This window comes from Lemur catta, chromosome 8, assembly GCF_020740605.2.
Source record: "Lemur catta isolate mLemCat1 chromosome 8, mLemCat1.pri, whole genome shotgun sequence".
In the NCBI taxonomy this organism is placed as follows: Eukaryota; Metazoa; Chordata; class Mammalia; order Primates; family Lemuridae; genus Lemur; species Lemur catta.
Window position 1 is genome coordinate 62,341,041 of NC_059135.1, and position 24,909 is coordinate 62,365,949.

A 24,909-nucleotide genomic window follows, 5' to 3' on the forward strand; every position below is an offset into this window, starting at 1 on the left:
ACGTGACCTATTTCTCTTCTCCAAAACTCTTTACAAGACTGAAAGATGAAAGGCCATGTGGAGTAGTGATTAAGAACATGAACTCTGAATTCGGGCTCCACAACTTCCAAGCTGAAGGACTTAGCCAAGTTACTTAACCTCTCTGTGCGCAGGCTTCCTCCCTGTAAAACAAACACAGAAAATGCTTAAAGCAGCACCTGGGAAAAAGTCAAGCTCCACATAAGTGTCAGTACTATTATTTTTGGCATCTTGATGAAAAGGTAAGCCTGCAAGACAAACTGGAAATTCCCTGCAGAGGTGAATCCAGACAATCAGCCTCTCAGTGCCATTCAAAAGTGAACAATACTAGCTCTCTGGGAGGCCGAGGCAGTGGGGGTGGAGGGGAAGGGGACGGGGATCGCTTGAGGCCATGAGTTCCAGACCAGTCAGAGCAAGAGCAAGACCCTCTCTACTAAAAATAGAAAAAATTAGGCGGGCTTGGTGGAGCGCGCCTACATGTAGTTCCCAGCTACTCTGGAGGCTGAAGCAGGAGGATGGCTTGAGCCCAGGAGTTTGAGGTTGCAGTGAGCTATGATGACATCACTGCACTCTAGCCGGGGCGACAGAGGCAGACTCTGTCTCAAAAAAAAAAAAGTGAACAATCATCTTTTCTTTCTTTTTCAGACAGCCTTAGACACTCCACTCTCCCCACCCCCAACATACCTTTCACTGGCAAGAGACAGAGGCCTCGGTTTTAGTTCGAGATGCCAGCAGTGAGCTGTGTGAATCTGCCGGGCCCCATGCCCTCTCTGGACCTCGGTTCCCTTTCCTGTCCACCCGAGGTTGCAGGAGTTGAGCGCCAACTTCCCTTTCAGCTAAGATGCACCACTGCCCCCGCTTCGCTCGCCTCGGGTCTGTGCCTCCGGCGCCCGGCGCTCCCCATCCCCACCCCCGGCTGGGCCCCGGGGCTCCCCGTACCCTGCGCGCCGCGCACCGCCCGGGGGGGAGGCGCCTCTCGGGCGCCCCCGGCCAGGATGCCCGGGCCCTCGTGCCGGGCGCGCCTTCTCCCGCGCCGCCCGCCCCGAAGCCAGCCGGCGGAGGAGCCTTTCCACCGAGCGGGCTGGGCGCTCACTAATGTTTAACTTGGGGCCGCAACTTGCGAGCGCCGAGTGACTCCGCGTCCCGGAGCAGCGAGCCGGACGCCGGGCTCCGCGACTCTCGGTGACTTCTGCCTGCGCTCCTGCTCGGAAAGCTCCATTCCGAGGAGACGCCTGCAATGAAGGTGAGTGAGTAGCCCCAGGGTTGTAGGTGCCCTCAAGCCAGACTCTGTCCCAAACTTCCCTAAAGCTCGCGGAACCCGACCAGGGACTCCTATTAGGCGGGAGCCCCAAGCCACCCTCTGACAGGTGAAAGGACGTCCCAGGGCTCTGGACGGGTGGGGTTTCGGCTAGAACCCAGGCACCGAGCCTTGGAAGTTCCAGAGAGACACCCACAAAACGCACGCCCGAACCCGAACCAGGGTAGACAAGCAAACACGAACGTGCGCGCGGGCCGCGAGTTCAAGGGCAGCCGCCTTAGCAAACTATGACTGGCTCGCTGCAAACCCTCCCAGTCCGCTGTCTCCTTCTTCCAACACGCTCGCATCTGCAAATCCCGCTACCTCTGGTGCAGCCCAGGCCCCGACCCTCTTACCCAGACTGGGGTCAAACACTTCCCTCTAACTGGATATGATCTGACGGCCTTGCAGACACCGTGGAAGGTTCTCCTGGGACTGCTGGGTGCTGCTGCGCTTGTCACCGTCATCACCGTGCCCGTGGTTCTGCTGAACAAAGGCAGTAAGTTTGAAACATTTGAAAAAGATAAGACAGTTGGAGATCAGCGTTAGGCGCCTTCTTGTCACATTAAAGGAAACAAGGGATTTTGCCGGGGCTTGGACTTGAGTGTCTGGGTGAAGCTGAGGTTTCCCTGGAGTTGTTGCTGCTTCTAGTGGTGGTGGCTAGCTTCATTTCTCTGGGTCTCCAGTATTTAGGCGGCAAGCCTTGCTGCTGCCATGTATTTAATGTAACAAATACATACTTCCTGAAATTAGGGGGAAATCAAGGGAGTTTTTTAAAAATTAAATTTAAATATCATTTTTAAAAAGAATTGTGGCCGGGAACTTCAAAGGAAAAAAAGGAGTGTTTAAAGATCCCAAGCACAACAGTATGGATGTCTTAATTGGAAAGGAAAAATGAGAAAGAAAGCCCCAAAATACAGTTTTGAGAAAAGACAACGTGCAGGGAAACCAGGTTGTTTTCCTTCGGGGATGGTGGAAATTCATCAATTAGAAGGTGAGGATGCAGAGAAGTAATTATTCGATCAATTTAGGAAGATTGCTGAGCTACATTTAAAGCTGTTGTGCATGATAATATTCAGAAGGGGCTAGAATCATTGATGCTTTGGTGTATTCTTTCATTTAAACCCACTTTCATGCCTTTTTAGCTTGTCTGAATGTTCCAGTTTCACTTTAATATGAAACACTCAGATATACACTATTAGATGCAAGAACGTGAGAAGAACTACTCTGGGACTCCTCTGGTACTTTCCTTTTAAACACTTACTTTCATTTCAACATTACACACTCTGGATTAGTCAGCCAGCTGAAGCATTCTCTCTGGATGGTTCTGTCAATCCGGAAATTTATAGTCAGTGCTTACATACTGGGGGTGGGGGGACTGGGGTCTTATCCAGATTTCAAGGTGACAGATCAGAATTATTAATTCATAGAGCTGTCAAAATCATTTTTGCCCTGCAATTTCTGGGTCAGTGCAAAAGTGCCACAGGTTCAGTAACTGATGGGTTAACCTGTGGCTAATGACATTTAATTAAGTTCAAGAAACCAGTGGTTGCTACCATTTTAGACTGTTAAATGACAGACACCAGTCCACTTACTCTTCCTCATGGATTGTTAAAATACAATCATTTTCATAAAGCAGTACTTTGTTGATCACACACAAAAAGCCTTGTGGGAAAAGGATGGGCCATTCATATAATTAATAGATATTTATAGGGCTTATGCTCCAGGCACTGCTGCAAATATAAAGATTAAAGTTTATAAACATAAAAATGGAGACCCTGACACGCTTGAAGCTCTGATTTGGGGGGAGGGGGGCTAGGGCAATATACATAACCTAAGCTTTTGTACCCCCATAATATGCTGAAATAAAAAAAATAAAAAAAAGAAAAGAGAAAGTTACTGTGAAACAGCCTGAGGCAGATCCTTCAGAAGGTATTCCAGAAGAAGGCATTGGTATTACAGGAGATGACAAGTCCCCATGTGTTATTGCCCCTGAAGACCTTCCAGATGTGGAGGTGGAAGACAGTGATATTGACGATCATGATCCCGTGTAGGTCTAGGTTACTGTGTTTATTTGTGTCTTGGTTTTTAACAAAACAATTTAAAAAGTAAAAACAAAAAATTTTAAGAATAGGAAAAAAAAAATAGAGTCCTTGACATCAAGAAGTCTCTATCTAGTGGGAATATGCAAAAAATATGATTTGTTATATATATGCATATATATATATAAATTGAAGTAACTGGGATAGCGTGTTTGTCTCCAAAATGTCACTTAGCCATCACAGAGCAACTGGAAGGATGGGTAAAACTGCAGTTTTCAGAACTTCCCTTAAGGAAAGTTGGAAGTATTATATATGGTAGTTTAATAAGCCACTTGAGATGGGCAGTGAAATGGCCTGAGGGCCTGGGTCATGCAGGTGCCTTCCTTGCAGCTTGCTGGAGTTGACTAAGGGGATTTTGTTTTGCTGGGTCGGTTGTATGGGTAGGGGAGGGGCTGTCTTGCCATTCCCCCTAAACAGCACCTAATCTGTTCTGCAAATGAAATTTGAACAAATTTCAAGAATGTTCTCTTGAGAGACTCAGGTGTCTCCATCTAGCTACTCTTATAATTGAAAAAGATAATTAGAGATGCTTGAGCACATTCCCAGGGAGATTAGAAGAAGCACTTCTGGGAAAGCCAGGGAAATTGCCTACAAGTTTCTTTTGTGGGGAAGCTTGACCATTTAACCCCAGCTTCAGGAGATAAGGTTTTCCATAAAATGTGTGTCAACGCAGAGACACACATCATATCCTCTATTCAGGGAGTACAAAAGGATCCAGGGCTGAGAGGAGGGTGGGCAACAGGCAGAGGCGTTTATTCTAACCTGAGGGTGATGCAGAACTACTGTGGAACTGCTGGACTTGACAGTGGGAAGGTGGGCTGAAACGGAGTAGCACTGGAGGGGAAGCAAGGGGAACAGCCTCTGAGGGTGCAGATCAGAATTTGGAGGCCAGAGCTACTGCTAGACCTTAGTAACTGGCTACACTAATGGTCGTAAGGGAGAGGCCGGCCAGGTGGAGATGTGGTTTTATTTACACTTACCACTCTAGTTATTTTTCTTTTTGTATTTCTTAATGTGCATGTGTGTATGTTTAAGGGGAAAGGGAAGTCATCTTGTTTCAGCTCCTGCCTTGTACAGAACAGAGATGAAAGCTCAGGAATGCAGGGTTTTCACTAAGTCAGCAATACCTTTCCTGGGCGTGCCATGATAAGGGACAACAGTATGACAAGAATTAAAAAAAATCATCACCCAAGAAATGCCTTACGTGTTGTCAATCAAGGCTTAGTATCAAACAAATACAGGGAAGTTAGAAGGGAAGGGAGTGGAGAGGGAGGAAAGGGAAAGGGAAAGGGGGAGGTGGAGGGAAAGGGGAAGGAAATAAAAGGAAAGGAAAGGAGAGGAGATTTGATAGAAAAACAAAACAAAACAAATACCTAGATTATCTGGAAAGCAAAGAACTAAACAGCCAAAAAAAGGAAGGAGGAAGAAATGAGCAAACCCAAGTTAATCCCCTGAGAGTTTGGTTAGAGAAGGTCAAGTGCTGCCATATGAAATGCTGACTTTAGCAAAACTAGACACACCCAGAACAGGAGAGGAGCAAGGGGGGTTGGGGGGGTGGGGAGAGAGAGACAGAAAGAGAGAGAGAGAGGCTGAAAACTATTATCATCTTTTTTAGAATAAAAATTCCTTCAGGTCGGAGATTGTTTATTTCACCAAGCAAAATTAAAAGTTCTCCCTCTTCTTTATATGTAATAAATAATCGTATTTTGTTTTAATTTTTTTTCCAACTATCCTATTATAGAAGGATATTTAAACATTGTTTCCTGGAGAGTTAGTAGTAAAATATATAAAAATACTTGTCTGGAACTATAGAAATCTTCATGACTTAGTGGTAATAAAACCTTCTCACTCAGTATTCATGATTCGTTTATTTCCCCTTTTAAATTATGTTATAGGCTGAGATTTGAAATAGTTGGTTATTTGTCAAATGGTTTTATTATTATTGAATTTTATCATGGGATAGAATTATATCTCTCTTTCTTTTTTTCTTTTCACTGCTTTAGCAGTAAATTTCCTCAATACCTTCTTTCAGTACCTAAGACATCTGACTGCTCACCCACCCATCAGTAATAAAAGAAAACCCAAATGTGAAGGAGACAAGAACAATCAAGGAGAGAAACGATAACATCTGTGAAGTTTGTCTGAGGAAGTGCAGGATCTATTTCAAGTTGAGAAGCACAGAAATGAGTCTGAATGAAAGCTTTGTATATTTCAGGGGACAGTTTCTAAACAGTGTGATCTGTAAAAGCTCCAGTTGACTCCTGCTAGCTCAGTTAACTATTGTCAGCCTTTGTGGAGTGCTCATGAGGTCAGGGGGTTGGTCTTTTTCAGGCCAGCTATTTTGGCTTTTGGTTCCCTAGCTATAGCATGTGCCTTAACTGTCTCTATCTTAGAAATCTCTGCCTTTCTTCTCAAAAGGGATCAGAGAGAGAAAGGAAAGACTGCCCAACTGATGGTCAGAGGAAGATGATATGAAAGACTGACTGGAGCTGTATGAGGAATTACCCCAGAAATCAAACAATAAATATTTGTTATCTCATAGTTTCTGTGGATCAGGAATTTGAGAGTGGCTTAGCTGAGTGGTTCTGGCTCAGGGTCTCATATGGTTGTAATCAAGATGTCATCTGAGGCCGGGCACGGTGGCTCACGCCTGTAATCCTAGCACTCTGGGAGGCCGAGGCAGGAGGATCTTTTGAGCTCAGGAGTTCGAGACCAACCTGAGCAAGAGAGAGACCTGTCTCTACCAAAAAAATAGAAAGAAATTATCTGGACAACTAAAAATATATAGAAAAAATTAGCCAGGCATGCTGGCACATGCCTGTAGTCCCAGCTACTAGGGAGGCTGAGGCAGAAGGATTGCTTGAGCCCAGGAATTTGAGGTTGCTGTGAGCTAGGCTGATGCCACAGCACTCTAGCCCGGGCAACAGAGTGAGACTCTGTCCCAAAAAAAAAAAAAAAAAGATGTCATCTGAAAGCTTGACTGGGGCTGGAGGATCCACTTTTAAGCTTGCTCACATGGCTATTAGTTAGAGGCCTCAGTTCCCCACCATGTGGACTTCTTAGGGTAACATAGTAGCTGCCTTCCCTTAGAATGAAGGATCTAAGAGAGGAACAAAGCAGAAAGTTGCAGTGCCTTTTATAGCCCAACCTCAGAAGTGGCAGCTGTACTATCACTTCTGCTGTGTACTATTGGTCACACAGACCAACCCTGATACAGTGTGGAAGGGCACTACACATGAGCATAAATACCAGGAGGTGGAGATTATTGGGAACGATCTTGGAGGCTGGCTACCATAGAAGTTAAGGAAGTTACTCAAAGTTTCAGAGTTGGGATTCACACTCAGGCAATGTGACTGTAGAGCTAATACCTGGTACTATGAAACTCCATATCTTTCTGTTAGCTTGTGATCAAGTATAAAATCAAGTTGGCCTTATTAGCATAATTGCTACAACTTCTCATTGACATAGCTATGTTATAATTTCATGACTGCTAATCCCTGTATGCTAAGTGTTCTGAGGAAAACAGCCTACTGCTGATGCCTTCACTCATATATAAAGCTGTATATAGACAGCAACTTCCAGCCCAGAACGGACATCCCAAGCTTTTGACTGGTTTTATGTAATAGTAGTCATAGTAATAATAGGTCCATATTTACTTACTTGCACTAAATTAAACTTGCTTTGTTTCTGATACAAGTTATTTTATTTGATTTTCACAGAGCAATTCAGGTCAGAGAGATGTACTAATATCTTGACTTTTTACCCTTTAAGAAACTTAGGCATAGAAAGTTTTAGGTGTTTGCAAGTAAGTACTGGACCTTGGGAATCCAAATCCTTTGACTTCTAGCCTTCCCTGGGTTTACTTGTTCTCATAAGTAGTTGATTTAAAGAAATGCCTTGGTAGGAGTTTTTCTATGTTAATGTTTAATCATTGGTTTATGGCTGGATGTTAATGCTTTCATCACTGTAAATCAATATCTTGTAAATATTTTTACCTTTAGTCTTCACAGCTCCATTATGATCTCCAAATGAGGGTGTGTCTCTCATTTGGATAGTAACCTGAAACCACAAAATTAGAACTTCTGAGTTAGCTGTTTTATTGTTTGCCAAGGGTTGTATTTTCAGTTTTATATTGTACTTCAAAATTATAACTTCTAGGAAGCTTTTTGAAACTTAAATATAAACTATTTGCTTTCTTTAACTGAGTACATTAATGCACACTCTTTTTTTTTTTTTTTTTTTTAAGAGATGGGTTTCACTCTTGCTCAGACTGGTCTTGAATTCCTGAGCTCAAGCAATCCTCCTGCCTCGGCCTCCCAGAGTGCTAGATCACAGGCGTGAGCCACTGCGCCTAGCTCTAATGTACACTTTTTAAAAATTTAGTTTTTGGCTCATTGGGAAAGCAAATAGACCTATGAGCTTAGGTCACATAATTCAACATCTAAGTACCAAAAAGAAGAGTAATTCAAGGAGGTGCTAAAGCCATCAGGGATTTTGTTCCTGGTACTCTAGGAGCTGTAGCAGGTCAGGATATCTAACTTAGGAACAGAGAGTAGGAGGGGTGAGTATCAACTGGGTTCTATTATCTACCTCTTCCCTAACTTCTGCACACTGGGTCCCCCAAAACTTAGCTATGTGGCTCCTGTAGCCCTAATATCATTTCTGTGGGGCTAGAACTTTCTTTTCTTGTTTTCCTCAGTTGTTTTAAAGCCCACTCTGCTCAAACTCAGGTTCATGAGTTTCATGGATGACTTTTATTTCTCTGTTCTATTCCTTTCTTCTTTGATTTCAGGCAGAAAACTCTTTTTGGAATGAGATTTAATGCATCTTCAGGGGTAAGGTCCTGAAACAATATTTGCAAATTCAACATTTACTGAATGCTTACTGCACGTCAGGTGTTATTTTAGGTACCAGGAACATGAACTGCTTAGTTGGTTGTTTGCCCCCTTCGAAACTTATGTTGAAATTTGGTCCCCAGTGTTGGAGATGGGGCCCAATGGGAGGTGTTTGGATCATGGGAACAGACCCCTAATGAATAGATTAATCTCCTTTCTTAGAGGTGAGTGAGTTCTCCCTCTGTTAGTTCCCATGAGAGCTGGTTGTTAAAAAGAGCCTGGCACTCGCCCCCTCTCACTTGCTTCCTCTCTTGCCATGTGATTTCTGCAGACACCGGCGGTTCCCTTTTACCTTCTGCTATGGGTGGAAGCAGCTGTAGGCCCACCAGATGCCGATGTCCAATCGTGACCTTTTCAGTCACCAGAATCATGAGCCAAATAAGCCTTTATTCTTTATAAATTACCAGCGTCAGGTATTCCTTTAAAGCAATGGACCAAGACATGGCCCTGAGCAGTATAGATGAGGACCCTGCTCCCCTGCACCTTGACAATCCATGGGGCAGGCAGATTATGGGAAAGTGCAGAAATAAGTTTAGATGATGATAAATGCTATGACGAAAATAAAGTGGGCAAGAGAGGACTGAGGGACACAGAGAGCGGTTTCTCTTTTTAATTTTTTTTTAAATCTTCTCAGATCAAGAAAGTAAAGAAATTTCTCTCTTATTCTAAGTATGATTTTGAGCCACTGGAGGGTTTCAACAGGAGCATGAGTGTGGCATGAGTTTATTTACATTTCAAAAGTGTATCTCTGACTCCTGCGTGGACAATGGTTAGGGGTGGAAGTGGTTTGTCCAGGTGAGAGATCATGGCAGCTTGGACATTGGTGGTAGCACTGGAGATGGACATAAGTTAAAAAAATGCAGAGTGTGTTTTTGAGGTAAGACCTAATTTATGGGCATATGAAGAGTGAGGGAAGGAGAGGGATAAGGATGACTCCTTGGACAGCTGGCTGGATAGCCAAAGTGAAGAATTTCTTCTTGTCCCATGGCTGTTCCCTTTTTTCAAGAGCTAATCTGCAGAGGTTCCTCTGGCTTAACTCTCTCTTCCTACTGGATCATCCTTCCTCTTTCCAAAGCCAGGCTTGTAAGGGCCTCGTACATCATATTCACCCAGCACGGACTTATCAACAGAAGGTAATTCCGCAACTCAGCATATATTCATTGAGCATTTTCTACATACCACTTTGTTGGTCCCTGGGAATATAAAGATGACAGGTATGGCCCTTGTCCTCAAATAATTCATAATATTAGAGGAAACATAAATATTAACTATAATCAAAAGAGCTAAGTGCCCTTCTAGTGCTCTGGTAGTACTAATGAGCAAAGGATAAATGCTGCCCCAGGAAGTCTGTACGTAACCAAGCATAAAGGGCCAATAATTAATAGGCCTCAGTACAATCCTTCCAATCCTCCAGCCACTGGACTGTCTCCCAGGCGTGCAGTTCACCTCCGTGTCAGTCCTCACCAATTTACAGCCCCCTGATTCTGTATGAGGATTGAATACAATAGAATGTTTTTGGCTTTAGGCTGGGTGCAGTGGTTCACGCTTGTAATCTCAACACTTTCGGACTCTAAGGTGGGAGGACATTGAGGCCAGGAGTTTGAGACCAGCCTGGGCAGCATAGTGAGACCCCTCATCTCTACAAATAATAAAAGAATTAGCCAGGCATAGCAGTGCACACCTGTAATCCCAGCTACTTAGGAGGCTGAGGCAGGAGGATCACTTGAGCCCAGGAGTTTGAGAGGTTGCAGTGAGCTATAATCATGCCACTGCACTCCAGCCTGGGTGACAGAGTGAGACCCCATCTCTGAAACAAAAAAAAAGAAAAAAGAATGTTTATGGCTTCAAGTAACAGAATACCTGACCAAAAGTTGTTTAAACTATAACTTTTTTTTGTATTATTATTAGCATGTTATACATTATTGGAAGAAAATGCAGAAATGCAGAAGCAAAGCATTTCTTAAGTTTGTAAGTTTGATAAGGCAGTGGTCCGACAACATCTTCAAGAACCCAGGGCCTTTACATCTTTCAGCTCTGCCATGCTCAGACTGTTCACTTTTGTCCTCAAGCGTGTCCTCTCGTGGTTGAGCACGGCTGCTGTAGCTCAGCACAGCACTCGCTCATTCGGCTCTTTCACAGGAAAAGACAATGCTCTTCCTTATTTTCCTCAGGGAAGGAAAACCACTTCCAGAAGTCCTCTGACCTCAGGCAGGCTTTCAGGTCTTAGTGGGTCACTTGTCTGCGTCTAAACTAATCACTGGCAAGAAGAATGAATTGCCATGATTGGACTAATCAAGGCTCACCTTTCTGGAGCTGAAGAGGAACTTCTTAGGCTGGGCGTGGTGGCTCACACCTGTAATCCTAGCCCTCTGGGAGGCTGAGGCGGGTGGATCGCTCGAGGTCAGGAGTTCGAGACCAGCCTGAGCAACAGCGAGACCCCGTCTCTACTAAAAATAGAAAGAAATTATCTGGCCAACTAAAATACATATAGAAAAAATTAGCCGGGCATGGTGGCGCATGCCTGTAGTCCCAGATACTCGGAAGGCTGAGGCAGTAGGATCGCTTAAGCCCAGTAGTTTGAGGTTGCTGTGAGCTAGGCTGATGCCACAGCACTCACTCTAGCCCAGGCAACAGAGCGAGACTCTGTCTCAAAAAATAAAAAAAAATAAAAAAAAAAAATGAAGAGGAACTTCTTTTTTTTTTTTTTTAATTTCAGCATATTATGGGGTTACAAAAGTTTAGGTTATGTATATTGCCCTTGCCCCTTCCCCACCCCCGAATCAGAGCTTCAAGCATGTCCATCCCCTAGATGGTGCAGGAACTTCCTTCCTTTGCACATGGAAGGGGAAGGGCACACACTTAAGTTGAAATGGGAATTCCAAAAGACAGAACTGGGGGGTCTATGTAGGTATATCATATAATATATTTTGTTATTGCTCTTTCAATTACATTAGGAAAATTTGGTTTTCCTACAAAAGAGCACAGACATCAAGCCAGCTCCCATCTCCAAAGCATCTGATGCTACAACTCCCCCCTTCACTTCTCAATTTCTTTTCTAACCACCTAGGTTTATTGCAAGGCAGTGTGTTTTGCTGCTGCCCTTTTGATCAATAGGGGATTGTGACCCCAGCACTTGCTTCCTCTTGGCATCCAAAGTGATCAAGAGTAGGGAAGAATTGAAGTTGCAATGTTTAAGGTACAAATATGAGACAATATGGCAAGTCAGCAATATCTGATGGGAATTACTCTCTATTTTCTCACTAAAAGGCATGTAAACTAACCACATTTTATCCCATTCATAATGACAAAAAGTGGCAGAAACAGTCAATCAAAAATAAAACGGACAAAGTTCTTAAAAAAAAAACGGTAAAAAGTAGATCTGCAAAAGTTAACCGACGAAAGTAGGACTTGAAATAATCAATGGCCATAAAAACAGAATAAATAAGTAAATGAATAAACAAAAGCAAGCAAAACGTCACAATGTCTAGAAGCTCCATTTAATTTGACATGGACAAGAAGAATCTATTAATAACTAAAGACTCAAATCTTTGTTGTCAAATTTCCAGGGGGAAAAATTACTCTTCATGGTAACAATTTCCTAAAAATGAGAAGGGTTTGACTGTATGGGAGAGAATCCAGAATCCAGCATGAAGGGGCCCCTCAGTCCTGCCTGGCAAGCCACCCCATTTTTCCTGTCTTCTCACTGGCCTGCACTCCTGGGGACCTACTCCAGGTATTGCCTCTCCTTGGCCCTCCAGCAGCCCTTCCTGTGCACATTCGCAGCTGAGCACCAGGCTTCTTGTTTTAATGAGAAAACTGAAACCATGAGAAGAGAACTTCACTTCTCACTAGCCCACCTGTGCACTCAGCTGCATCGGCCCCTCCCAGGGGACAGATGAACCCTTGGCTGCTGTCCCTGCTGGGTGATCCGTTTCTGCACCGCCTCCCATCCCCTTCTGCTTACCCCAGCGCAAGGTTCCAGCTGTTCCCCTGCTTGCGTCAACATCATCTTTTCCATCTTTATTTGATCATAAACATGCTGTAATCTCTTACATTCTTTTAAAAAAAAAAGAATAAAAGAAAACATCTCCACCCACATCCCTGCCAACCTGCCACTCCTTTTCTCTGCTCTCTTTACTCCAGAACTCCTCAGAGAGTTCTCTGTTACTGCTGCTGGCAGCCCCTCTCCCTTCTTTTCTCTCTTAAACCCACTGGAGGAAGGGTTATCCCCACCACACCTCTAAAACTGCTCTGTTTTGGTTGAAGCCTCTAACCTCCTCCTTGGTGTTCCCAAATCTGGAGCTAGGCTCTCAACTCCATGTCTCACATGCCCATCAATCAATCGGGCATCCTTCTCTGCCTCCTCTCGGGCTCATCTCTCTCCTAGTTGTTCTTCTGCCTCGCCTGGGCTGTTTGCCAACCTCCTCGGAGCTCCTCCTTGTGTCTCCGACTACTATCTACTCTGGGGCTCCATCCTAATACCTCTTCCTTCTTTAGATTAGACGATCTCATCCACTCCCATGGCCTTAAATACCATCTATAATCTGGCAGCTCTCAATTTTTATCTCTAGGCCAGACCTCCCTCCTGAATACATGTATCCAGCTGCTTACTGGACATCTCCATTTGGATGTGATAGAGGCATCTTAGAATGACATCTCCCAAAACTCTTTGTCCCCTAAAGCCTAGTTCTCCGTGAGTACATCTTGTTTCAGCAAATAGCAATTCCATTTTTGCAGTTGCTGAGGCCAACATCCACGTGATCCTGCCACCTGTAGCTTCACATTCTTTCAGAGTTTGAGAGTACCCAACACTTCTGCTAGTACCCTGGTCCAAGACACCATCATCTTTCACATAAGTTATTACAAAAATCTCCATACTTGTTTTCTTACCTCCCTATAGTGTATTCTTAACACAGCAGGCAAGGGGATTGTGGTAGGCAGAATTCTAAGATGATTCCCAAGATTTCCACCCCACCGTACCTATGAGATTGTGGATATGGTTAGGGTTTGTTATACAGCACAGTTGACTTTAAGAAAAGGAGATTACCTGCTTGGGCCTGACTGAATTGCAAGAGCCCTTTAAAAGCAGAGTTCCTCTGGCTGGTCACAGGACAGGCAGTCAGGCATCTCAGGCACAAGAAAGTTTTGACATGCTACTGCTGCTGACTTGGAAGATGGAGGGGCCGTGTGGCCAGGAGTTGGTAGTCTCCAGGAGGCAAGAGCAGCCCCTGGCTTGCACTCAACAAGTGAATGGGAACTTCAGTCTCACAACCTCGAGGAACCAAATTCTGCTTACAACCTGTGTGAGCCTGGAAGCAGATTTTTTTTTCCTAGAGCCTCCAGCTGACAACTCAGTTCAGCCAAAACCTTGATTACTTGAAGAGAGCACCCAACCATGCTCTGAGCTGATACATGGGTGTTGTGTTAAGACACTGAATTTGCGGTGATTTGTTGCATAGCAATACAAAGCTAATACAGTGATCATATTTAAACATAAGTCAAATTATGTCCTCCTCTGCTCAGACCCATTCAGTGGCTTCCCGTCTCTCTCAGTAAAAACCACACACACTCACAATGGCCGACAAGGCCCTGAGATCTGAGTGCCACCACATGTCTGAGCTCTTCTCCTCTTCCTCCCTCGTCATTCACCTGCACCTGCCACAGAGGCTTTGTGCTGGCAGATCGTCTGCTGGGAACACTCTTCCCTGGGGCTGTGCATTGCTCACTCCCTCCCCTCCTCCAGGTCTCTGCTCAAATGTCACCTTATCAGCTGGGCTTCCTGACCAGCCTATTGAAAACAGCAACATCCCCAAACCTGACATTCCTCTTCCTTCCTTGCTCTATTTCCTCTGTGGCACTCATACCACCTAATATATAGCATTTGCTACTGTGTGTTCATATGTATCCCCCAATTAGAATGTAAGCTTCATGAGGGCAGGAGTTTTTCATGTTTTATTCACTGTTATATCTCTAGTGCCTACAACATTGAGTAATACAGTGGTTGCTAAATAAATATCTAGTGAATTAAAGAAATTATCTTACAGCTCTGGCAAGAAAAATATTCCTGATGAACACTTTTTAATGTGGCTGTAATTCTCATTAAAATGCTTATGTTCATAAATATAGGGTCAAATCATCCAATACTATAATAGATGACATGCACCTACTATTTGTATAGTGCTAGCAGTTTTTGATAAAGACATAATACATGCCTTCTCTTGTTTTATTTATAGTCTAGTTAAGAAAAGACCGATCAGGTTAAGTACCCAAATGATATAAAATGACTCGATTAATTGGCAAAATACATGGTACAGGAAATAAGCATTTTAATAAGCGAAGGAGGGAGAAAAGAGAACGGGATAGATCAAGAGGCATGAGGAAAGGCAGTGAGAAAATGGAGCCCAGAGATGCAGACTGTTTATTTGAGAAGTCTGTCAGATGGCTTGAGGAGGCAGCAGGGTCAGGTATCTCTTTAAGGTAGGTGCACCCGCAGCATGCTTAAGGACAGAGCAGCAGTGAGCAGTGAAAAGACACTGAAGACACTTGAGAGGGAAAAGATGAACTGAGAACAAAATCCCTTGAGGATGAAGAAGACAGGGCTCTGAGGCACAGAGTCGGGGAGAACTGGCAGGAAGGAAGCCCACCTCTCCCTCTGAGTTTTAAGACAAGGGTTAGACAATGGCAGCAGAGACAGATCCCCAGAAATGACAAGCATGGTAGAAAATAAGCCCTTTATGGCTTTTGTTATAAAGGAGGAATCACTGAATCTTTCTGTTGGATAATTTCATACTTTTTTGAAAATGTACACTGCAGGGCCTGAGTTATTTAGCATTGTGTAATGTTTAAAATCCAGAAAACATTTTTTTTTAAAAAAAGGAAGAAAAGAAACCTGGATTAAAACATACATAATTATTTCTTTATGAGTTTAAGGGAAAGATGATGAAGGTTATTGGATATACCACGGAAAAGAGAACAAGGATGATATAACTTTCTTTCCAGAAAGTCACAGAGTTGCCACCCTTAATACAGTCCAGAGGGAAAATTCTAGAGTTCTTAGAGAGAACTTGTATTCATTTTATTTTGGAACACTAGAAAAAATTAAGTTTCAACTAACCCAAGTCCAAATGACACTACTGACCTGCCTATTTAAATTGTTGCAAACATTGAATTCGAACACTTCTATAAAGTCTAATTTACCTCCACCAACTCATGAAAACTGCCAGCACAGCATTTACTATGTTTAATCCACTGCCCCAAAAATTCAGAGAGGCTTAGAGGAGTGGTTGTAACCACAAGCTTTGCGCCATATTGTCTGGTTCAAATGTGGCTTTGGTGCATACTAATCGTGGGACTTTACTCCAGTTACTGGCTACGCCTGTCTGTGCCTGTCTCGTTATCTGTAAAATGGAGATGAAAATCAGAGGAATAAATTAGTTAATAAATGTATTTAATGGGCTGGGCATGATGGCTCACACCTGTAATCCTAGCACTTTGTGAGGCTGAGTCAGGAGGATTGCTTGAGCCCAGTTTGAGGCTGCAGTGAGCTATGATCATACCACTGCACTCTAGCTGGGGTGACAGAGTGAGAGTCTGTCTCCAAAAAAAAAAAAAAGTATTTATTGCCTAAAACAGCCCAGTGCACTGAAGAACTCTATAAAAAAATGTGTAATCACTATTCTTTATATTTTTTTGCCTTTTTTTTTTCTTTTAACAGCCCCAGAGGCACACAGTGTAATAACATTCGCCCTGCTGAATGTTTTGTCTGGCAAATACCAGGAAAGGGAAAATTTCTGTGGCAGTTTTGTTTTCCAATGATTGTTTTTCCTTATATTGTGGATGACAAATGCTTGTCACAAACAGTAGCCTTGTTGATTACACTTATATATCTTTCTGGAAAGTTCTTCAATGAGTCATTACTAGAGCTTTCGGTTTCCCTAACTGCTGATGTTCTCTAATCGGTTTTCTTTCCAACACAACTTGATCTTTCTTAGCTTGTATTATAATAACTTCCACTGATGTCTCACTACAACTACTTCAAGTATTTGTCCAGAGAAACTAGCCCTTGGCTAAAATAGTTGCGCGTTTCATGAGCCTGTGTGTCACTTAGCCATACAGTGAAGAATTTTCCACCTTTCAAGTGCTTCTCTTCCCCGCAGTCACATCGGATTACATCACCTTGGAATACAGTCAATTTCGTGGGGCACAGCAGCTCTGTAAATATTAGTTTGGGCCATTATTGGGTCAGCCTTGTTTATTTTCAGAAGCGTCTTATCAAAGGGAAAGACTGACTATAATTAGAAAAAAAAAAGCAATTTTATTTCAAAAGGGAACAAAGCAGTCCTGCTGCCTTGTTTACTGCCGGCTTCCTGTGTGTGCGGCCTCCGGACTCTGCCGCGGCGGCAGGCAAGCCCGGAAGTGGCATCTGGGTTTACTTCCGGCAGCCCCTCCCGCCTTGCGTTTCCTCACCGGTGTCTCAAGATGAAGACGTCCACCTTGACCCGAATGTGGAGACGTGAATATTCTGTCCACTTGCACTTTTCTGCTGGGTTTATCGGAGTCTCATGCTGCTATTGTTTCAAGGCAATTGGAGTTGCAATCTCAACATCTGTCTTTCAAAACCAATCTTTGGAGCAGGTTTCTTTGTTTCTTTCTTTTTTTAATGTTGCTCACAATTTTGAGGAATGTCTAGACGAGGTTGTCAAACTGCAGGCAGGGCTGGCCATCTGTTTTTGTAAATAAAGTTTTATGGGAACACAGGCACGCCCAGTCACTTACACTTTGGCTGTGGCTGCTTTCAGGCAGCAGTGGCAGACTTGAGTTGCTGCGACAGAGACCAGAGACCATAAGGCCCACAAAGACTAAACTATTTACCATCCGGCCATTTAAGAAAAACGTTGCCAACCCCAGGTCTGGATATTGTATTCTTACAGCTTACAGAGCCTTTGTGGGTAAGATGAGTAAGTCTTTATATCAGTTAGGGTACAGTGACCAATATAGAAATCATACCAGGTTTTTCAGCAGAGGGATTTAATTTAATTTTTTTTTTTTGAGACAGAGTCTCACTCTGTTGCCCGGGCTAGAGTGCCGTGGCGTCAGCCTAGCTCACAGCAACCTAACTCCTGGGCTCAAGCCATCCTACTGCCTCAGCCTCCCGAATAGCTGGGACTACAGGCATGCACCACCATGCCCGGCTAATTTTTTCTATATATATTTTTAGTTGTCCATATAATTTCTTCCTATTTTTAGTAGAGACGGGGCCTCAGTCTTGTTCAGGCTGGTCTCAAACTCCTGAGCTCAAGCGATCCGCCCGCCTCGGCCTCCCAGAGTGCTGGATTACAGACTAGGGCCACCGCGTCTGGCCAGCAGAGGGATTTAATATGAAAACTGGTTAAGCAGATAAAGGAGCAAAAGAGGAATTGTGAGGTATCTCAGGGACAGTAACTGCAAGAAGGGGCCACCTCTAGAGCTTGGCAACAAAGAGAAAAAAGAGGGAGACTGAAGGGCTGGGCTCAGAACTCTAAGATGTGTCGGGCACTGGGCTGCTTCTTGTACCTCTGAGGGGCATGAGGAAGCAGGGTTGGGATATTGCAAAGGAAGCTAGAGGCTGGGCAGGTGCTACTGCTGGGTGCATGCTGGCAGGATCAGCAAGAGGAGGGGAGTCCCTTCTCTTCTATTGACGACCAATTTTTCGCTGTTGGCGGAACCTGATAGGAATCCTGCAGATGAAGGGATCTTGGAAATAGAGCTGTAGATCCTCTTTCCAGCATTACTGAGCAAGGAAGGGTGTATTTAGAGCTGAAAGACAGTAGGTAAATGGCTGGCACATGCTTACAGAAGTGAACTGACCTAACGGTGGCCAGTGGCAGGCTGGAACCTGAGGGTCCTGTCCCGATTCTGGCTAGACATGTCTGGCCAAGCTCACTGCGCTTCCAATACCACAGCCAGCTGGAGTTCAAATACTGATGTTTGGAGCTGTTGGTTCTTATTTTTGTATTGTCTTGCTTTTATCTTTTCATTCAACAACTATTTACTGAGTGCCAGGCACTGTTCCAGGCTGTAGTGATACAATAGTAAACAAACTCAGTGCACTCATGGAGCTTACATCCAATCAAGGAAGGCAGGCAATGAACAAAGTAAATAAGAAAAATATATAGGATGTTAGTTGGTATCACTCTAAGGAAAAAAAATAAAGGTGGAAAGGGCAGTAGAGAATGCCATGGGGGAAGGGGCTGCAGTGCTAGTCCAGGGAAGAAATGGGACATTTAAATAGAGACCTGAAGGGGGTGAGGGAGAAAACCTCGGGCGTATCTCGGGGGAAGAACATTCCAGGCAGAGGGTACAGCCAGTGCAAAGTCCCTGAGGCAGGAGTGAGCCTGGTATGTCTGAGGAACTGCTGGGCACCAGTGTGGATGGAGTAGAATGATAAGGGAAGAGGAGGAGAAGGTGAGGTTAGCGCCATGACAGACTATTCCATTAAGGTGTTTCCTTTTTTCCAAACTGTTGCTATTCTGTGAAATGTGCATTGTATTATTTGGTTGGCCTTTGAGGATGAACATGTGAAATTATGGTGATTACCTCCCTAACTGAAGTTTGGTCAAGGTAGATGTTTAGAGTACGCAGTCCCAACATAATACAGCCTCCCGGTCAAGGGCAATGCATTTATCAGATGTGCCTGTATGTTTCTCTTGTGGAGAAGGTAAATCTGCTGATTGTGATGATAATCTAATGCCTCTTGTGTATAGTAATCAGAGAAACATCACTCTCACGCAGTCTCTATTTCCATGAAGTTCAGCGTCTCCCTTCGTACTGGAAACTGCTGGCTCCCACTATGGACGCTATGGATGGTGTTAGGAATGTCTAAGGAAGAAAGCGATATTCACTGGCACTTGGCAAATGATTAGATTGCCCTTATCCCAGATGTTTTCTCAATGTAATGGTCTCATGCTGTCTTACTAGGATCATTTTTTATTATGAATATAGTGAAATTTAATTGGCTACTATTTTATTGCAGCTAAATGCTTAATCTTTACTTCTAGCTGCTTTGGGGAGAGACGCTTTTTTATGCATCTTTGACTTCTGATTGCCTAGCACACGCTTGGAACAAAATAATTAAACATAGTGCAACATGTCCACAGGGCTTCCTAAATTCTAAGTCCTGAACTAAGCATATTACACGTATTATCTCATTTAATCATTGTAAATCCCTATGGGCCAAATAACACTATTTGTCATTTTATAGATTAAAAAATTGAGGCTTTAAAAGGTTGTTTTAGTTTGTGCTGTTATAACAACATACCATAGTCTAGGTAATTTATAAACAACAGAAATTTATTTTCTCACAGTTCTGGAGGATGGGAAGTCCAATATCAATGTGCTGGCATTCAGTGTCTGATGTGACCTCACATGGCAGAAGGAAAGGAAAGGCCTAAGCTAGTTGCCTCCAGCCCTTTTTTAAGGTACTAATCCAAGCTGAGCACAGTGGTGTGTGCTTGTAGTCCCAGATACTCAGGAGGTTGAGATGGGAGGACTGCTTGAGCCCAGGAGGAAGTTTGAGGTTACAGTGAGCTATGATTGTGCCACTGCTCTCCAGTCCGGGCAACCAGAGCAAGACCCTGTCTCAAAAAAGAAGATACTAATCCATTCATGAGCATGGCGCTCTTATGACTTTATCACTTCCCCAAAGGCCCCACCTCTTAATATTGCCATGACAGTGATTAAGTTTTAACCCCTGAATTTTTGTGAACATTCAGACCATAGCATTCCACACTTGGCCCCCCAAATTCATGTCCTTCTCATATGCAAAATACATTCATTCCACCCTAAGAGCCTCAGAAGTCTTAATTGGTTCTGGCATCAACCCAAAGTCTTAAGTCCAGAGTCTCATCTAAATCAGATATGGGGGAGACTCAAGGTATGATTCACCCTGAGGCAGATTGCTCTCTAACCTATGAAATCAAACCAGTTATGTGCTTCCAAAATACTGTGGTAGAACAGGCATAAGGTAGACATTCCTATTCCAAAAGGGAGAAATGGCAAGAGGAAAGGGTTAACAGGTTCCAATAAGTCCAAACTCCAGCAAGGCAAACAACACAAAATCTTGAGTCTTGAGAATAATATTTGACTCCATGCCCCACCTCCAGACACACTGGGGTGGGCGCTGGGTTCCCAAGGCCCCAGAGGACCCCTTCCCTCCATGGCTTTGCCAGGCACAGCCCACAGTGCTGCTCTTGTGGGTTGGAGTCTCGTGTCTGTGGCTCTCTCAGGCTGGCATTACATATTGGTGGCGCTACAGTTCTGAGGTCTCAAGGGTGACCCTGCCCCCACAGTTCCACTAAATATTGCCTTACTGAGGGCATTTGGGAGTGGCCCCACCCCTGTGGCAGTTCTCTGCCTGGGCCACAAGGCTCTCTGAGGCATCCTTTGAAATCGAGGTGGAGGTAGCCATGCCTCCACGGCTCATGCACTGTGTGCTCCTGCAGAGTTAGCACCACGTGGATGCTGCAAGGGGTCATAGTTTGTACCTTCTGGAGTGGCAGTTGGGCCAGCTTGAGCCACATATGGGGCAGTCCAGGAGTGCTGAGCCAGAATGTAGGGAGAGAGACTTGAGGTGGTGCAGGGCAGTGAATGCTGAGGTCCCATGGATGCCCGAGGCCCCTCTTTTGACATAGGTCTGTCCCCTAGGCCTTGGCGCTCTGAGCCTGTGATGGGAGAAGCAGCACCAATAATCTCTGAAATGCCTTCAGCATCATTCTTCCCTTGCCTTGATGAATAGCATCTGGCTTCCTTCTATCCATAATGATCTCCTTATTAAACGGTTGCTTGGCCATATCCTTGGCATTCTCTCTGAACCCGCCTTTTCAGTCTTCACAACCTGCCAGGCTCCACATCTTTAAGGTCTACTTCCTTTTTGATTGTAAATTCTGTCTTTAATTTGTTTCTCTCCTCTCACATTTTACTGTAGGAAATCAGGAGAAGCCATGCAACACCCTGAACACTTTGCTTAGAGATTTCTTCTGCCAGACATCCTAGTTCATTGCTCTTAAATTCTGCCTTCCACAAATCAATGGACACAGTTGAGACAAGTTCATTGCTAAGCTTTTTCTAGCATGCACTTCAAAACTGTTACAGCCTCTACCCATTACCTCGTTCCACATTTCCAAAGCCACTTCCACATTTTTAAGGTATTTGTTATAGCAATATTCCATTTCTCTGGTACTGGTTTCTGCCTTAGTCCTTTTGTGGTACTACAACAAAATACCTGTGATTGGGTAATTTATAAAGAACAGAAACTTATTTCCCGCAGTTCTGGAAGCTGAGAAGTGCAAGATCAATGTGCAGGCAGGTCAATGTCTGGTGAGTTCTGCTTATGTGTGGCATCTTCTCTCTCAGCAGCATCCTCCCCTGGTAGAAGGCAGAGGGACAAAAAGGCCTAAGCCGGTTCCCTCCAGGCCTTTTATGAGGCACTAATCATTTCCCTAAAAGCCCCACCTCTTAATGCCACCACAGTGGGGATTAAGTTTCAACATGAATTTTGGAGGAGACACCATCATTCAAACCATAGCAAAGGTTCAGTAATTTTCCTAAGGCCCCAAGTCAAGAAGTATATCTGGGTTCAAATCCAGACTCTCTGATTTCAAAGCCACCAGCTACTCAACCCCTAACTGGGTATTTGTCAAATCAATGGGAATGGGTGGCAGCCTGCACATGCCACTGATAGTACAGCTACAGGAGATGGGAAGACTTTCAGTCAATTTCTTCTTCTGTCGTCTTTATTTTTCTTCCTCTGTCCCTATGTCAAGGCTGCTATTTTGCTAGAGCAAATTTTGAAGTTAACACTCATTTTATTTCTTTATATTCATCATAGATATAAGCATCAATATGGAATGTTAACTGATTACCATATGGAACACAGGAACTCTATAACCAGATATCTCTTTTGCCTGTTTTTAACAACTTTATGCATTTATGAGCTGTAAAGAGCACATTTCTTTTTATATGTATTTCATTAGCCATTTATTTACCAAAACAGTTTATCTTTGTTAAGTGGAAATATTATATATCAGAGTTTAATACCGACAAAAAATATTTATTATGAATGGATATAAAAGTATTTAAAATATCCTGTAATCACATAGTAACAATCGATCAAAGCAAGAATATCCCATGGAATAACACTACTTTTTTTATTTGGGTCTTGTCATTCTGGAATTACTTTTATTCGGAAGTGATTTTGATCCTACAGCAAGTTCATTAAGATGCCATAACACTTTTATAAAAATTAATTAATTAATTTAGTAGAGACAGGGTCTTGCTATGTTGTCCAGGCTGGTGTTGAACTCCTGGCCTCAAGAAATCCCAAAGTTTTGGGGTTACAGGAGTGAGCCATCGCCCCTGGCCCAATACGAATTTATTACTATATTGATCTGTTTTAAGTGCTGCTATTCTACCTTTTTTATCTGATAAAAATAGTATTTTCATATGGTTCAAGCTAATAGTTGCTCTAGCCAAAGAGGTAAAGTATAGAGTTGCTAACCGTTTTTAAAAAATTATTTTTAAATTAAATAAGATTTAAATCTAAGAGTTTCTGTATAAGCTGATGGGTAACATATGATTAACTGCTTTACTTGGCTGCACAGTGCTTTGAACGGATAAGTCAAATGAACGACATGAGCCAGGCCACACCAAGAAAATCACACAAGCAGCCAGAGACCGTCATCTGTTGCTGTAGCAATGCCCTGTCAGCGAGCAAGTAGACAAGGAAGAAGAAACGTGAGCGTGTCCTATAAGGGTTTGACAAAATAGATTGTAACTTGGCAGCAAACTATGAACTTGCTAAAGGTCAAAACCTGGACTTGGCACTCGTATCTCACAGAACTCGCTTATCTAGATGTTTTAAAACTGTCTTCCAATGTGCCCTGCTTATCGAATGGCAAGACAAAAAACAAGGCACATTTGTTTCTCTGCTTGCTCCAGTGTAGCTGTGTGGCTCTGGGACTGGGTAGCTAACATATGGAAACTGGATTGCAGGGTTATTGTAAAGCAGCTGAGTGAGTGAGCCCAACGCAAGTCAAGGTGGCCAGGGGCCTTGCAGGGCTGTCCTGGGCTGTAGCAAGAGTGTGGCATCAGTGTTGAGATCTGGAACATCAGCAGATGTACCCAGTTCACAGGGGGCCATCATGGGTGGAAGGGAGCCAGAAAGTGGTGGAGATGATGGGTTTAGAAAAGCTGGTGGCTCATGAGAGAATGAACCCAGCAAGGTGTGAGGAGGGCAGGAGGGGAAGTGCTCAGTGAGGAACACGTATGAGCGTGAGCAGCAGCACGCCAGGCAGCAGGTGATGTCAAAGGAATTTTGCCTCGATTATGTTAACATTCCGATATAAGTGTGTTGCGCTGAAAAACCTGGGTAAATACCTTTCAGTGAGAGAGCATTTAAATGAGATAACACTATATGTGATCTCTAATAGGTATTCAGTTAATTCCCTTCTTATAAAATCAAAAGTCAGTGACAGATATTCTATGTTGATGTGTCTGTTTTATTATATATACATATATGTATATATGTGTCTATATATATTATATTTCTATCTGTATCTGTAAGCCTGTGTAGACATCTACATCAGCAGATAATATTAGGATTGTGAATGTCTATTAACAGTCTATACCTCTAATTACATGAATTCGGGTATGTGTTTTGTGTACATTTTAGACTAATAGCTCTTGATAACTGGGTATATTCTCCTCAGTAGTGTTTTTCAAATAGTACTTTTGAACTTTGTGATATATGACAGAATGGTTGGATGAATAACCAACCATTCTCAAACAATTGAGAGCATTTTGTGAACAAATCCAGATTTGTAGTTACTATTCTCAATATGAGTTTCAAATAATATTTTCTGTAGCACAAGCTTTAACTTCTTGTTTGTAGGTTGGCAAGTTCAAGGGCTGATTTTCCTCACTTGCTATATTTCTACTAACAAACATGAATATCTTACTAACTTTCAGGAATGAAATGCAGGACTACATTGAAAAAAAATTAGAGTTTTAAAATCTCTTTAACCTATTAAAAAACTAAATTTAAGTAAAATCAATCAAAAAGTAATAAAGTGAAATGTAGCAATTTTATCCCTTGAAATGGAAGGTTTTATAGGCAGATATATTAATAATACACGTCTATTATCAGATGAGATCTGAAGAAATAAAATCTTAAGAACATTTTTTTTTTGAGACAGAGTCTCACTCTGTTGCCTGGGCTAGAGTGCCGTGGCGTCAGCTTAGCTCACAGCAACCTCAAACTCCTGGGCTCAAGCGATCCTCCTGCCTCAGCCTCCCGAGTAGCTGGGACTACAGGCATGCGCCACCATGCCCGGCTAATTTTTTCTATATATATTTTTAGTTGCCCATATAATTTCTTTCTATTTTTAGTAGAGACGGGGTCTCATTCTTCCTCAGGCTGGTCTCGAACTCCTGACCTCGAGCGATCCACTCGCCTCGGCCTCCTGGAGTGCTAGGATTACAGGCGTGAGCCACCGCACCTGGCCTTAAGAACATTTTTAAAAGAGCATTTCCTATAAGAGAATTACCTTCCCTTAGGCTGTAA

General features: G+C 43.3%; 1 protein-coding gene across 1 annotated transcript in view; it reads left to right on the top strand.

Annotated features, from left to right (window-relative positions):
- The first annotated feature begins 1,020 nt into the window (after positions 1-1,020).
- DPP4 (dipeptidyl peptidase 4) overlaps positions 1,021-24,909 on the top strand; it is an 80,590-nt gene continuing 56,701 nt past the window's right edge. Inside the window, exons 1-2 of the mRNA XM_045560163.1 lie at positions 1,021-1,261; positions 1,727-1,814. Coding sequence (XP_045416119.1) covers positions 1,256-1,261; positions 1,727-1,814 — 94 coding nt within the window. The 5' untranslated portion in view covers positions 1,021-1,255. The remainder of the gene's footprint in view (positions 1,262-1,726; positions 1,815-24,909) is intronic.